This window comes from Mauremys mutica, chromosome 1 (assembly GCF_020497125.1).
Source record: "Mauremys mutica isolate MM-2020 ecotype Southern chromosome 1, ASM2049712v1, whole genome shotgun sequence".
NCBI classification, from domain to species: Eukaryota; Metazoa; Chordata; order Testudines; family Geoemydidae; genus Mauremys; species Mauremys mutica.
In genome coordinates this window covers 240,089,170-240,105,707 of record NC_059072.1, presented here as the reverse complement: position 1 = coordinate 240,105,707, position 16,538 = coordinate 240,089,170, and the positions used below count along the sequence as shown (strand labels likewise).

General features: G+C 42.9%; 1 protein-coding gene across 2 annotated transcripts in view; it reads left to right on the top strand.

Annotated features, from left to right (window-relative positions):
• The window catches only part of LOC123363516 (granulocyte-macrophage colony-stimulating factor receptor subunit alpha-like), a 30,498-nt gene extending 14,190 nt beyond the window's left edge, over positions 1-16,308 (top strand). The window contains exons 4-10 of one of the 2 annotated variants that reach the window (XM_045004575.1): positions 2,438-2,564; positions 3,232-3,361; positions 3,454-3,629; positions 3,872-4,026; positions 10,707-10,742; positions 15,394-15,523; positions 16,116-16,308. In XM_045004575.1, the coding sequence (XP_044860510.1) occupies positions 2,438-2,564; positions 3,232-3,361; positions 3,454-3,629; positions 3,872-4,026; positions 10,707-10,742; positions 15,394-15,523; positions 16,116-16,129 (768 nt within the window). In that variant the 3' untranslated portion in view covers positions 16,130-16,308. Of the gene's footprint in view, positions 1-2,437; positions 2,565-3,231; positions 3,362-3,453; positions 3,630-3,871; positions 4,027-10,706; positions 10,743-15,393; positions 15,533-16,115 lie in introns of both variants that reach the window. The other variant, XM_045004567.1, reaches the window with a different exon arrangement.
• Positions 16,309-16,538: the final 230 nt, after the last annotated feature.

The window sequence follows — 16,538 nt, the reverse complement described above, 5'->3', positions numbered from 1 at the left end:
ATAGGGAGAGAAGACTTCTAATAATATAGAGCTCATTCATTTAGCAGGCACCTTTCTTTGAAGCATTGACTGCTGGCCACTCTCAGAGACAGGTTACGGGGTCAGATGGATAACTGGTCCGATCCAATACAGAAATTCCTAGCACAATTCTTGTGATCCACTGCATCTGGTAGATACAGAAAAAGCACAAACGTCCTCCTGATAACAGCATACCTTTTTATAAAGGGCTGTTCGGAGACAGTGGCTGCCAGAGGGCAACTTTATTTGTTTGACATCTTGCTCTCTCTCTGACGGGCTAGCAGCACTGTTGGCGTTAGCCTTTTTTTGAGAATCAGGGCTGGTCTACACTAAGGGGAAAAATCGATATAAGATACGCAACTTCAGCTACGTGAATAACGTAGCTGAAGTCGAAGTATCTTATATCGATAACTTACCCGTCCTCACGGCGCGGGATCGATCTCCGGGGCTCTCCATATCGACGCCGCCACCGCCGTTCGCGGTGGTGGAGTTCCGGAATCGATATAAGCGCGTTCGGGGATCGATATATCGCATCTAGATGAGACGCGATATATCGATCCCTGAAAAATCGATCGCTACCCGCCGATACGGCGGGTAGTGTAGACGTAGCCTCAGAGAATTTACTGAACTGTTTGCCTGGAACAAGGAGGAAAAGGTTTTGTTTAGAACTGCCTGGTGTGTGAAGCTTAGTGCGTGAAGCTTCCCTATGTAGGAATAAGCCATGCAGGGGAGTAGAAAGTCTGGAACGAGTCATTTGCAAAATTTCCTCTTTTCTGTTTGGCTGTGGGGTTTGCCCTCACATAGAAGTAGCTGGTGATTTGGCCAGATCCTCTGATACACACAGATCCCTGAGAATCCACTGGAGGGAAGGGGTGTCCAAGCAGAAGGCCCTTGTTTCCCCACTGTCACACAACCCTTTCCTGCAGAGCCCCTGCAGGAAATTACCAAATTCTGTTTGGCTTGCTTGTATTTGGCCAAGAGTGGATAGAATCTAATGGAGCACGATTCCTACCCAAGCCTTGATCTCTCTTGCCCCTGCTGCAGTGCTGGAATCCTGCAGGGCCCCACAGAGGAGCTTTGGGATGTAAGGGAAGGTGTATAAGAATATATCAGATTTAAATAGTTGTTTTAGAAATACCCATCACACTTTCATACACTCTATAGCTGTGAATGTGCTTTCAGTGAGAGCTTTCAGAGCAGAAGGATGGTCCAGGGGCTAGGGCATTAACTTTGTCTCTGCTCTGCCGCAGACTCTCTGTGTGACCTTGGTCAAGTAACTTAGTCTTTCTGTGCCTCAGTTCCCAGCTACACAATGGAAACACTCACTAGCTTATGAGGCAATCAGATGCTATGGTGATGGGGGCCATACCACTACCTAAGATAGCTAGTTACTCTAAGACTGATTCTGCCCAGGGAGAGGTCAAATCTTATGATGGGGAGTAGGCCACAGGGAATATAGCTCTTGCTGTGAATGCATGATAAACACAAGAGACTCCTGTTTACATTTTTTTAAAAAGAACAAATAAAACCTTAGCTTTACAACTCTGTGAGTCAGGACTGCTTCCATTCTACATTCAAATAGGAGCTGCCTTCCCCAGATACCAGGATGCATTTTCAACATTTCAGCTTCCTCATGTACTGATTTTCATTTTGCAAGACTATGATCTCAAAGGGGATCGTAGCGCTGATTTCTTGGTGTTTGAGAATTTTTCATTTAAAAATGATGGTCCTGAGTCCCGTCTGTGTCACTTTAGTTTATTCTGATGTAACTGTTGGATGTAAAACTGCAGTAATATAGTAGTGAATTAAGGCCAACATTGCTAATCTTTCTGGGTGTGAAGATGAGCTCCAGAATATAAATTGTTTCAATAATTGGATGTATTGATTTTTAACATATATTGTTGCACAAATCTACAGACAGCAAACATTTTATAATTCTTGGGACAACAACAAACTTTTGGAAGACTTTTGATAATGCATACAATAGTTTTGCAAATTCATGGGGAAACTATTAAATATTCAGGCTCAGAACCTTCCCCAGGAAGTCATTCACAAAGGGAATCCTCTGGATGCAGATCTACCCTTGCCTTCCCAGAGGGAGCTTGCTGCTACCATCATTTGATCCCTGCAAAAGCTTCTATACTCTTTGTTGAAGGAACTCCATGGAGTCTGGTGAGAGGGCACTAGAGGAGAGGTTACTGATTGCACCCCATGGCACCTCTCTTTGTAGCAATTCAAGCAGCTGGAACTGTGCAAAGACCTTAACACTGAAAAGACTTACACCTGTGCTTAACTTTACACACTGTGAGACATCCTACTGGTCTCAATTGACTTATGTTTGGACTTTTCCCATAGTTAGAAACAGTTAAAACTGGGAAGGAAAAACAAAGGATTAATACAAATGCATGTTATTTTTCAGGTGTACAATAAAACCTGCATGTTTAGCATAATCCAAGCTAAGCCTATACATAAGGGGGCATTATTTCGAGTTCAAGCAATGCACAACCACACTTTATATTCAGCAGAAGGCAGATTCATTCCTCAAGGTAATGCATTAGTGTTTGTGAAAAGTTTTGTCTATCGGCAATATTTTGAGAAAAAAACCCCGTCAGAATACATTTCATTCTAGAAGTTATCATTGATTTCATTTTTTATTACAAATGCTTTTGCAAATCTGCTACAATGATGCCGTTTTGTAACAAACTGTGGCCTCAATTGTGCTAGTGACATTGTGGCAGAGGAAGGGTCCACTTTTGCACAGTAAATTGCAGGATAGAAACACCTGTGTGTGATATAATTGCTTTTCTTATGTCAGTCTCAGAGAGAAACTGAGGGTTAAAATGGTGCGTAGCAAAATAAAACAGTGACCACATTAGGCATCTTCCTGAAGCAGTTTATGGCTAACATGAACCTCGTTCTGGCTGACTAATACAAACTGAGTCATATTGTTAATGATTATGACAACTAGATTTAATCACCATGGTTAATGGAATGCAAAAGTTTTCAAACTTCAGTACCTAAATCCTTAGGTACCTAAAATCATCAATACAAGTTGCAGATGCTCAAATTCTCTCTGGGTCTGACCCACTGTGTGCAGAGTTGTACCTGCTTGTACCAGTAGTTCACCCTTTTTTTCTTCTTCTTCTTCTTCTTCTTCTTGACAAAACCAGTTGGTAACATATAAATACACATGTAACTTTTCTTGGTTTCCAGGCATGAATGGAACTTCTGTTGAAAATTTCTCCTGTGTGATTTACAACATTTCCTTCATGAATTGCACTTGGAAGGCCGGCAGGAATGCTCCAGAAGATACCCAATATTTTCTTTTCTTGCAATACTCAAAGTAAAGAGTTTTCATTGGCTCAAAGAAGTTTTGAATTCAGATTTGACAAATGACATTTCTCGTGTTTAACTGAAACATTTTGGTATATGCAGGAAAGAAGATGAACAAGAGTGTCCACATTACATAAGAGATGCACCTGGAAGACATATCGCATGCAGTTTTCAAGATGTGAAAGACATTAAAAAGAGAGTTTACTTCCTGGTGAATGGGTCCAGCAATGAATCGGAGATTCAGTTTTATGATGAGTACATCAAACTATATGAAATTGGTAAGGAAAATGTTTCTTTCTGTTTAATTTCCATTTTTACTACAAGTAGAATGGACCATTCTTCACTGGGAGAAGGGCCTGCATTTGTTTCAGAGCTGTGCTCCAGAAATAAGCTTTTCTCTTTCTTTTTTTAAAAACTGTTTCTAGCCCTTATGGTTGTAAAGATACAATTCCAAATGTGAACTGATTCTTTATCAAAAGCTGACTCTTTATCAGATGTAATAGTGATTATTTTATTCTAGAAAAACTCACTCCTCCATTAAATATCACTGTAAACTGTTCTGAGGACCCAGCAGAGTGTATAGTGCGATGGAAACGGCCCCAGCTAAGCCACATGGAAGGAAGTGGAGATGGCTGCTTTGAGTATCAAATTGACATTCGAAATAAGAAAACTAACGTAAGTAACTTTTTGAATGACTCTCACTAGGAATATTTATTTTCTGTTTATCAATCTATAATAAATAGACAAACAAACCTCTCCTACACAACTAGTCACCTTCCCTTCCCCATCTGTCATGCAGTCCTTTCTAGATCCAGCCATTCCTGCATGCTACATACTTTATTGCCTCATTTGCTAACCTTGTCCCCATAACTGTCTTTCAGCACCTGCAACTCTCTGTGCCCACTCTCTTAACTCCTTTTGTTTCTCACCAGCATTACACTTGCTCTTACATCATTGCTAACCCTAACACAGCAATTACTTTTCTGAACTCGGATCCAACAGCATGATCCACAGAGACAGTGGAGAGAACTAGACACTACAAATTCCTGTCCATTGGAACAGGTGAAAACCCCAGCTTACAATGCCATTCATTGTCCTGGGATGTGAAAACAGCTTCTTAAAGCTTTTATCCCTAAGAGTTCAGGTCACTAGATGATCGATTCACTAATTTAATTCATCCCCACCTCCAAATATGTCTTTGTGCAATGACAACCCGTACAATATTATAGGTAAGGCTGATAGCACCACCTATTATTAAGGTTGCCCGACATTTCCCCATCTAAGATCTTGGTTTTGGTTACTTATAATTTTGCCAAACTTTAACTATTTGGGCTAAAATTTTCCATAGCAGGTATTAGCCAAAATGGTTCAGCCATTTGCAAGAATGAGACAAGAGAAAAATACAGTTATTCAATATTAAAAGAATTCTAACAATCTTTTCTTTGGAAACTCGAGGCCCCCGTTCTTTGGACCAAAGCTTGACATTTGACAAGGGGTGTCCTTTCTGTCAGGATGTGCCTTTAGCATCTCTGTGAAAATCTGCCCAAATTTGACCAGGTGAGAAGCCTTTGAAAAATCACAATTCGCACTTGCTCAGTAGAAACTTGCTAAATTCTGGACTCCCTGAGCATACTTGAGCCTCTCACAGCTCCTAATTTTGACTAGACTGTGCATGCGTGTCATCCCCACAGAGCTGCTGAGCATGCTCCAGCACAGGGCTATGAGGTTATGGCTGCTCCAGGCAGGGTGGGACTGGACATTGGAATGGGAACTGGGCATCTGCCTTTCCTGTGCTCTCAGTGCACCCCTGCTGGTGCCCTGCCACTATGGAGGAGGAAGAGGCCATCTGATTGAAATGCAGAGGCCACAAGAGCCCAACCTAAGGCATTGTAGGGGAGGCCTGGGGGAGTAGATTGGGACAAAAGCCTGCATGGAGGAGACTGGGACTTGCTGGGCATGGAGACTCAGTCTCAAAGTCAGAGAGGAAAACAGATGGGGGGGAAGAAAGTGAGTAGGAGGGGGGAACTGAGACTGGATGAAAGGAGACTGGGACTAGGAACCAAGGGGTCAGAGAGAAGGAGGTTGTGCTTGGGAGGAGAGACAGATCTGACAATGAGTTGGAGTGCAGGGTGAGAACTGGGACTGGCTGTGCAAAGAGACTGGGACAAGGAACCATGAGAAGTAAGGACACAGAGTGGATGAGAAGCACAGGAATGAAGACTGGAACTGGGAACCATCAGGGATGGGGAATGTGAGTGTGGGGGGGGGGTGACTAGAGGCTGCAGGGAGAGAGAGACAGATCAGGGAGTCAGGACAAGGACCTGAGACTGGTTGGGCAAGGAGAAGACTGAGTCTGGGAGCAGGGCAGAAAACGAGGACTGGGTGCGGGGGAGACTCGGAGCGGGAGTCTGGATGGGTGAGAGTAAGACCCACTAGACAATGAGCCTGGGATTGGGATCAGAAGCCTGAAGAGCAGAGACTGGGACTGACTAGGTGAGGAGAATGGGACTGGGATAAGCAGCCAGTGTGGGGGTGGGGGTCTATGGGACTCGCATAGGTTAGAGGGGGAAGGGCAGAATGGGTCATGTTTGTGGGCAATGGGCAGAAGAGTCTTTGTCCAGTAAAGAACACTCAGCTCCAGAGCCTGCAATGAAACCCAGGATCCCAGAGTCTCCACATTCTTCTGCCATCAGCAACTGTCTGTGAAACTCACTAGTAAAGTGTCCCATCCCCTTCTAGTGCTGGTCTAATAGTGATCCATAATTTAAGATTGTATCATAATGCATATTACAAAGGGGCCAAATTAAGTTTGCACAGGCACTTCAATTCTTGTAAAAAGAACAGGAGTACTTGTGGCACCTTAGAGACTAACAAATTTATTTGAGCATAAGCTTTTGTGGGCTACAGCCCACTTCATCGGATGCCTACAGTAGGAAGATATATATATACACACAGAGAACAGGAAACAATGGGTGTTACCATACACACTATAAGGAGCGTGATCAGTTAAGGTGAGCTATTATCAGCAGGAGAGAAAAAGAACTGTTTGTAGTGGTAATGAAAATGGCCCATTTCCAGCAATTGACAAGAAGATATAAGGAACCGGCGGGGTGGGTGGGGGGAGGAATAAGCATGGGGAAATAGTTTTCCTTTGGCCCCAGGTGTCTTGATTAACCTGGAGCAACTGCCATTTGGTTACCATGGTACCAGGGATTTGTTTATCCTGGGGCTAACATACCTGTTCCTCACTACTTTACTGTAGCCATCTGGCCTTGCCCCATCAGAGAAGATATAGCTCTCATTGATTCTGATGGGAATAGCTCAGGATTGAAGTTGGTCAGTGGGGTTTGCATCTCTATTAAACAGTAAAGCAAGTCAGTAAATGCAGGGGCGGCTCCAGGCACCAGCACGCCAAGCGCGTGCCTGGGGCGGCAAGCCATGGGAGGCGCTCTGCTGGTCGCCGCGAGGGCGGCAGGCAGGTTGCCTTCGGCAGCGTGCCTGCAGAGGGTCCGCTGGTCCTGCAGCTTCGGCAGACCTCCTGCAGGCTGCCACTGAATCCTTGGAACCAGGGACCTCCCGCAGGCAAGCTGCCGAAGGCAGCCTACCTGCCATGCTTGGGGCAGCAAAATACCTAGAGCCGCCCCTGAGTAAATGCTAGACAGTTAATAAAGTATTCAATTAGGAAACTTGGAGTGAAAGAGGGAAATCAAAGATGCTTGAAGGTAATAGTTTAAATATAAAGGGCTCGGGGCTTCTCTATAGTACAGACACGACAGAAGCATGGGGAAATAGTTTTACTTTGTGCAATGGCCCATCCACTCCCAGTCTTTATTCAAGCCTAGTTTGATGGTGTCCAATTTGCAAATTAATTCCAATTCAGCAGTCTTTCGTTGGAGTCTGTTTTTGAAGTTTTTTTGTTGTAATAGTTTTTTTAGGTCTGTAATTGAGTGGCCAGGGAGACTGAAGTGTTCTCCAACTGGTTTTTGAATGTTATAATTCTTGACGTCTGATTTGTGTCCATTTATTCTTTTACATAGAGACTGTCTGGTTTGGCCAATGTACATGGCAGAGGGGCATTGCTGGCACATGATGGCATATATCACATTGGTAGATGGTATCAGAGGGGTAGCCGTGTTAGTCTGGATCTGTAAAAGCAGCAAAGAGTGCTGTGGCACCTTATAGACTAACAGACGTATTGGAGCATGAGCTTTCGTGGGTGAATACGAAAGTGGGCATCCGACGAAGTGGGTATTCATCCACAAAAGCTCATGCTCCAATATGTCTGTTAGTCTATACAGTGCCACAGGACTCTTTGCTGCTTTTAAATTGGTAGATGTGCACGTGAACGAGCCTCTGATAGTGTGGCTGATGTGATTAGGTTGTATGATGGTATCCCCTGAATAGATATGTGGACAGAGTTGGCAACAGGCTTTGTTGTAAGGACAGGTTCCTGGGTTAGTGTTTTTGTTGTGTGGTTGCTGGTGAGTATTTGTTTCAGGTTTGGGGGCTCTCTGTAAGAAAGGACTGGCCTGTCTCCCAAGATCTGTGAGAGTGATGGATTGTCCTTCAGAATAGGTTGTAGATCCTTGATGATGTGCTGGAGAGGTTTTAGTTGGGGGCTGTAGGTGATGGCTAGTGGCATTCTGTTACTTTCTTTGTTGGGCCTGTCCTGTAGTAGATGATTTCTGGGTATCCTTCTGGCTCTGTCAATCTGTTTCTTCACTTCAGCAGGTGGATATTGTAATTGAATGCTTGATAGAGATCTTGTAGGTGTTTGTCTCTGTCTGAGGGGTTGGAGCAAATGCGGTTGTATCGTAGAGCTTGACTGTAGACAATGGATCAAGTGGTGTGGTCTGGATGAAAGCTGGAGGCATGTAGGTAAGTATAGTGGTCAGTAGGTTTCCGGTATAGGGTAGTGTTTATGTGGCCATCGTTTATTAGTACTGTAGTGTCCAGGAAGTGGATCTCTTGTGTGGAGTGGTCCAGGCTGAGGTTGATGGTGGGGTGGAAATTGTTTAAATCCTGATGGAATTCCTCAAGGGCTTCTTTTCCATGGGTACAGATGATGAAGATGTCATCAATGTAGCACAAGTAGAGTAGGGGCATTAAGGGACAAGAGCTGAGGAAGCGTTGTTCTAAGTCAGCCATAAAAATGTTGGCATACTGTGGGGCCATGCGGGTACCCATAGCAGTGCTGCTGATTTGAAGGTACACATTGTCCCCAAATGTGAAATAGTTATGGGTGAGGACAAAGTTACAAAATTCAGCCACCAAGTTTGCTGTGACATTATCGGGGATACTGTTCCTGACAGCTTGTAGTCCATCTTTGTGTGGAATATTGGTGTAGACGGCTTCTACATCCATAGTGGCTAGGATGTTGTTTTCAGGAAGATCACTAATGCATTATAGTTTCCTCAGGAAGTCAGCAGTGTCTCGAAGATAGCTAGGAGTGCTGGTAGTGTAGGGCCTGAGGATGGAGTCTACATAGCCAGACAATCCTGCGTTTAGGGTGCCAATGCCTGAGATGATGGGGTGTCCAGGATTTCCAGGTTTATGGATCTTGGATAGCAGGTACAACACCCCTGCTCGGAGTTCTAGGGGTGTGTCAGTTTGGATTTGCTCTTGTGCTTTTTCAGGGAGTTTCTTGAGTAGATGGTGTAGTTTCTTTTGGTAACCCTCAGTGGCTGAACTTTGTAACTTTGTGGTAGGAGTAGCCAGTCCCACTGCTTGGGGTTGTTGCTGACAAAGCACATCAACATCTCCTTCAGGGTCTTAAAAAACAGTTCTACTAGACCGTCAGTCTGTGGATGGGACACCGAAGTCTTCAGGGACTTGACCTTCAGAAGGGAGCATAATTCCTGCATCAGCTGGGAAATGAAATTAGTCCCTTGGTCTGATAATATTTCACAGGGAAACCCTACCTGTGAGAAGAGATTGAAGAGCTCTGGAGCTATAGTTGTTGCTTTTGGAGAGCGGAGAGGAAGAGCCTCTGGATATCTGGGATGTGTAGTCTATGATTACTAGTATATAGTGATGCCCTGCTGCAGTTTTTTCTAGGGGTCCAACCATGTCCACCCCTATTCTTTTAAAGGGGGTCTCAATAAAGGGCAGAGGGACCAAGGGTGCCTCGGTGAGCCCTCTGCTGCTAGCTAGTTGACACTATAGGCAGGAGGAACAACATTCTCTCACTCCATAGTATATGTCTGGCCAGTAGAATTGGGCTAATATCCAAGCCAATGCTTTTTCTCTTCCTAGGTGTCATGTGCAGGGGATGTCATGTGCCTACTGCAACATGGCCTAGCAGTACCTGTATGGTTCTAACAGCTAGTCCTGCACTTCCCCTATTTGATGATTCTTCTTGATTAGATACAAGCACTCCTTCTTGAGTGCAAAGTGTGGGTATTGATTACCTTCCTGAGTCTCTGTCTCTTCTACCTTTATGGGAGCCAGTTGCTCATATGCACAGTCAAATGGTGTCCAGAACTCTTCAGGCAGAGTCCACACCACCCTGAGCCACACCACACTTGGCCTCCTTCACTCTTTTCATCACTGGGATTTGGTATCCCTGCCCTCTGCTTAGCAAGTGAGGTTCTGTTAGGATGACTCCCTCAGTCAGGGCATGCTAAGCACAATTCTCTCCTCTAATATGGATAACAACATTTCATTACCCCGGCACTCAAATACTAGAGTGATTTGTAACTGAAAACCAGACAGAATTGATCATTTTGGCAAAGCAGCTCCATCTGCTGTTCACCTAGGCAAAGTTCATGTGTTTATGAAAACATTGTTTGCTCCGGAAGTCTTTTTCTCCATGCATCACTACATGTCAGGGGAGAACTCACTCAGACCATGCTTACAGAAGAAAGAACAAAATACAAGCAACAGTAGCCACCTATGGAACCCAGGGAATCAGCCTCAGTCTCAGCCTCAGCCTCCTCTTCCTTTGTGATATCACATTTAAACAGGGCCAGGGGGAGCGAGACATTAATTCAGCACCAGCATCATGCAATTGCTTAGCTAAGGAAGGAAGAAAGAAGGAAGATTTAAGTTTCCTTTCTTTTTTAACCTGAAATGCAAGAAGCCCAAACTTTGAATAAGAAACCAAACTCAGGCAAGTTATTGGAGCAGACTCGCCAGGTTTGCCAGTCATTAATTACAACCAAGGATAGCTGTATGTGATAGGAGGACACTTATTGCATAATATTGGAATCTTAGATATTGTAAATTCTATTTGCACCTTCTTCTGATCCAAACAAGCAAGTAAATAATCAAAAAGGAAACGAAAGAAAGAAATGGATTATTACAGGGTAACAAAACAAATAATAACATCATAAAGTTTTATCTTTGTTTTACAGGCCAATCCCAAGGAAAGCAGCAATGAGCTTCCTACGGTAACTATTCTTTTGCCATACTAATATATGGTCTTGTCCTGGCTTAGAATTTAGTCTAGTGCAGTGTAATATTGTTACTACTGCCTAAATAGTTTTGGTGTCAGTATAACACTCAAGTAACTGTCACTGTGGTCGCTGGAGGGGACATACTAAGATTGCTCAATCAAGGCCAACTGCAAAGAATGGGGCAGACAATCCCCAAAACAGATGGTTTATTCTTCTAATTAGGTTCACCAAATTAGACCAAGAAGTTTCTGTAATACCTTACTGGTTATCAAGAAGCTAAAATAGAGTTTCCCCCTACGCAATCCAGCCTTTGGCTCCCACCCTGACAGCCAAATCTGTCAAATATGGTGAGGATTACTTAAAATCTTATTCACCATATATAAAGTTCTACCAATTCCAAGAGATTGGACACATTAACCACCAGATCAATGAATATTTCAGATTTTACACAAGTACATGCTTTCAGCCAGTTCTTATTAGCTAATTTAAGATTTATTTTAAAAGTAAAGAAAAAGTTACTTTGGTTACAAGATCATTATACATATAGATATGAATAAAGTTCTTAGGTCAGTTTCATAGCAGAAATGGTGAGTTGCTGATTTTCAAAAAGTCCTTTCAGAATCCGTTCAATAGCCAGTCAATGTATAGAGTTTGTTCAAATTCTTCCATAAGAATTTACAGAGACAGTCCAGGGTACCTAGAGATCTCAATCTTGCAGCTTGAACATCCCCTGAAAAAGTTTAGCAGATCTGAGATGAAAAGGATCAGGCCCTAGAGTTCTTTTATAGTTCGCTAGCACTGTGACACAGCAGGCATTCCTTGGATGAAGAATAGGTAATATACATTGTTGCTTTGAAGTAAATCTCTATTTCCTAGGCACACACTGGTAACTAGCTGCATTCAGTAGCATAAGGTAATTAACCATTCAAGTAGGTCATAGGTGTCGAAGAAAAACTAAGTTCTCGCTTTTTGTTTGGGTACAGCAAAATCAAATACTTTATTCTTTCTCTAGTAATTACAATAGAGGGAGAGAGTGTCCTAGGAAACAGGGTTGCCCCTTGCCCCGGACAGGTCTCTCTCAATTAGTAAACAATCACTGCAAGCATTTATACCTTTGTTACAGACAATAGCTAGCAATCCTGGAGACAGTAAAAAGAAAACATTTGCATTTGTTTATACATAAGCTTCTTTGCTATCTTATTTGTCTTCACTACTAGAAAAAAAGCAAGACTGCATATTACAAGGTCGTAATGACTTTTCACACAATTCACTCTGTACCACATTATCTTATTTCTACATATCTCACAGCTTTAGGGTCACAGCCTAACTCCTGCTAAATTAGCTAACATACATTAAGATCCTTTCAAATCCTTGTTAATTATTTCTTGGCCTCCACATAGGTATTTTACTACAAATTTCAAAGACAAATAAAGATAATGGTATTATTACACCCCAAGTTTCATCTAAATGTTAATATTCCTTTTTCATCCCTGAATCAATAGAATATAATAACAGACAGGAACAGACATTTAGCATCCACAAGCTAATCTCATCACATTTTTAACATCTAACAAGATCTAGGTAAACACAGACAAATACATTCAGTATCTTCTTCTAATTCTCTAACAATACTGGTTTACATTTCAAATAATTTAGTCTACTTTAACATGGCTTTGATAACTATCTACAAGGAATGGCCCTCTTTACCATTTCAATACTTGTCTAATATGTCCTTTAGGTTGATTTTGGGTTACTTAGCCTGCTCATTGCTTAACCCTCACTGGCTCAGTGTCACAGTAGCATACTACAAGGTATCTTTACGTATCAGTTTTCTTAAATATATCATATTCCAAACTGTTAGGTCAGAATCAAGGATTTATGTTATCTGGATGGACCCCTAAAAAGGTTACATAGACATGCAGACCCCTTTGGAAATCTTAGACATAGTCTACAGACCCACAGGTTGAAAACGACTGTTCTATGGTAATGACAACTTTTCATGGACCCCTTAAACGTAATCTTCAGACCCCAAGGGGTCCGCAGACACAGACTGAAAACCACTGCCCTAGCACATCAGGTACTTCATTCAAAGATAGAGCATCATCTAACTTTCCACACACCTTTCAAAACCTTCCATTTTCTATTGGTTTCACACACACACTAATACAAATAAAATAAATTCTGTCTCTTTATCATAATTTGATGTCATTTTTGCAAAAGGTGGGAAACAAATTTATTCCATTCTTTGCAATACTTTCCCATGTCTGGTGGCAAACACATAACAACAAATAACCCAACACCAAAAGCTTAGGACACTTTAAATTAGACAAAGAAAACTTCAGGCTCTCTAGGAGCCTCGGTATCTTATATATGCCAAGTTATTCACTTTAACAGGAATCTGACCTGTGTACTTCACCTCAATCCAGAAAGCCATCCAAGAGTTAGCAGAACAGTATCTTAAAGGCACTAAATCCTAGTAACATAAAGTAGTGTAGGTCTTCATGATATAGATAGATAGATAGATAGATATGAGCTATTGGGTGGACTCAAACACAGTAATGTCTAGCAGAGACTGTGAATAGCATTGGGAAGTGTAGCAGGGCAGTCATCCCGCTCTGGTTAGAAAGGGGTTAAAAGCAGCCAAGGGAGGCTGCTTGGGTAGTCAGCCACAGGTGTGGTTGCACCCAATTAGGGCACAGCTGGCCCTGATAAAAGGTCAGGCTGGGAGAATGAGAGAGACTTTTGCTCCAGCTGTGGAGCAGAGAGGACCAGGCTGTCTGGGAGAGAAGGGGCTAAATGATGAACGGCAGTAGCCAGTGAGGCAAGGTGGGTATAAAGGGTTGGGGTTCCCCTGGGAGGGGAGACCCAGAGTGATGGGGCACTGCTGTGGGGCAGCACCCCAAGGTAAGAGGCACTGGGATCGGGGAGGGACATGGGGGCTGAAGTGCTAAAGTCGGTGCTCTGTTCCAGAGGGGACAGAGATTTACTCCTTGCATGACTAAACCCTAATGGCATTGCAATAAAATAAACAGATATGAATTTTTCTATAGTTCACCTTCCTTTTCTCCCTTTGCTTAGGAGCTATAAGCATGGAAGGAAACTAGAAAATCTTCTTAAAGCACAAGAATTTAAGTGAAAGGTTACAACATTGAAGACAAATGCAGAAAAATCTTCCAAACAGAAAAATGCTGTAGTGGGATGGTGTTCTGTGTTTTGCATGCTGCATATTTTTTGGAAAATTCTGGCATTTAACCACTTTGTCAGGAACCCTGGGATACAACCTGGAACTGGGGTACTGCTGTGCACCCTTAGTTCTCTACCCTCGGCTGTCTCTCACAATGCTTTGCTAGTGACAAGCAGCAAACCCCTCCAGACACTCGGCACAACTGCCTGTAGAGCCCCACACCTAGATTGCATGAATGCTCCCAGAGCCACTCATAAATCACAAAGAAAGGCGCCAGCCAATTCTCCCCAGCCTTACACCTTTACACCCCAGAGCTGTACTGTCTTGCCCTGGTCAGAAGCCTGACCAGTGTAAGTTTATTACCCAGTCTGTCCCTCCCTCCATGTGGAGAGGACAACACACCAGCCTTTGTAAACTGAGCACTTTCCCAGGCACTTCAAGCAAAATACACCTTTTTAGGTAAAGTCTAAAATAGATTTCTTAACTACAGAAAGAGATTTTAAGTGATTATAAATGGTAGGCATAAAACGTCAGATATAGATACCAAAGAAAATAAAAGATAAATGCACAATCTAAATCGTAAACCTTAATACACTAAGCAATATTTAGATCAAGCAATTTTCTCATCCACTGGATGTTACAGTTCTTAATACACAGACTTCTCCCTGAAGCCTGGAGCAGTCTCCTCAGATGAAGCCTTCATCTTCTCAGCATTCCTGTTGCTCCCAGCATAGGTGGGGGAGGAGAAAGGCAAAGGCATGCTGTCACTGTTCCCTATTTTATATCCTCAGTCCATGTGCCTAAAAGACACTTGCCCAAACACGTCCTGGTGGGCTTTGCTGAGTCACTGAGTTGAGCAATCCACCCGGCCTTGTGCAACTGAGTCATAGAGTTGAGCAGTCCCCAATGTGTGGTGCTCTGGCAGCTGTCACTAAATTGTAAATCCCTTTATTATAACTCCCCGGTTGATTAATGGTCATTGAACACCCTCCTGGGCAGGAATCCTTTGTATGTCACTAGCAAATTTACAGCATATTTCAGTAACAGTACAGCAAAATCTCATAACTTCATACACACTGGTGATGTAAATATATGGACAGAACAAGGGGTTTCAGCAGATCATGACCTTTCATATTATATCTTATATGGCATGCTTTGTATGAAATATCACAACCACATATGAATGATGACTATGGGGGTTTCCTGGTGCCTTTTTGAGGTACAGTGTGTCACAACTATATTCTGTTTCCATAAACAGGCACAAATATACTCTTCGTAAAGCTGGGATCAACAAATGAAAACTTGCATGTTATTAACATCTACATATACAATGAAGACAAGTAATGTGTTTGTACAGTGTCTAGCACAATGGGGCTGCGTTCTTGGCTGGCCCTTAGGCACTACCATAATACATGTTGTTCTTATTATTAATAACAATGCTAATAATTGTTTTGTTTCTAGGTAACAAAAACAAGCTTCACATTTCAGAATTACAATGTCAAAAAAAAATACACCTTGCAAATCAGAGCAAAAGGAGATATTTGTCGCATAAGCCAGAATTGGGGGGAATGGAGTGAGCCCATTGAGTTTGGTACGGATGGTGAGTATTTCTTTTATTTAATTTTCCCTCGGTAATTACCTGTCTGTTTCACTTACTGTCTCACCTTCACAGACACAAACAAATCTTAATTCTATTCAAATATTTTATTCCTGCCTGCTCAGAAGGAAGTGAGGAAGGATACTATGTACCTTTTAATACTTGGGAAGCATTCAAATACTATAGCAATGAATGCCAGAAAGAGTTACGGCTGAAATAGCAATAAGTGCTCAGCTACCATGGTTATGAGTGTGGCAGCCATGGTAAGCCAAAGGGTACATGGGGTTGGCTTCTACCACGTTCATAACGTGGGAATGGTTTCAAACTTCAGCACCCTTCTTTCCCATAGTAACCAATGCTGGTTGTGTTTGCCATTTAAAAGGAGGGCTGCGGTTGCTGTTTAAAAGGAGGGGCTGTGGTTTTGGAGTGGATGTGCAGCACTCCCCACCCTCTGTGTAGCTATTCTCTGGGATGATCCCTTTTAGCCAAGCACAAACAGCCCAGCATGCCTGGGGTCTAATGTGTCTGGGATCACCAAACAGAGGCTATTAATGTTCCCTTACAAAACTTCCCCTATTTCAACCAGGTGACCATGAATGATATCACTCTCCTGAGGCTGACACAGAAAAATAAAGACCGAATGTTGCATGCATGGGACCAAAACCCAGGACCATTCGCTGCTATGCTTTGTGCTGCAATGATTCCAGACCACTTGCTACTGGCTTGGCGTGGTAAAGTGTCCTACCGTGGAGGACGAAATAAGGCAGCCCTCCCCAGAAACCTTCTGCAAAGGCTTTCAGAGTACCTCCAGGAGAGCTTCATGGAGATGTCCCTGGAGGATTCCCGCTCCATCCCCAGCCACATTAACAGACTTTTCCATTAGCTGTACTGGCCGCAAATGCATCCCAATTTTTCAAGGCAAATCAAACATTAAACACAATCACTTTTAACCCATGTAGTGTCGTTACAAATGTGCACTCACCAGAGGTGATTTCTCCACTTTCAGGGT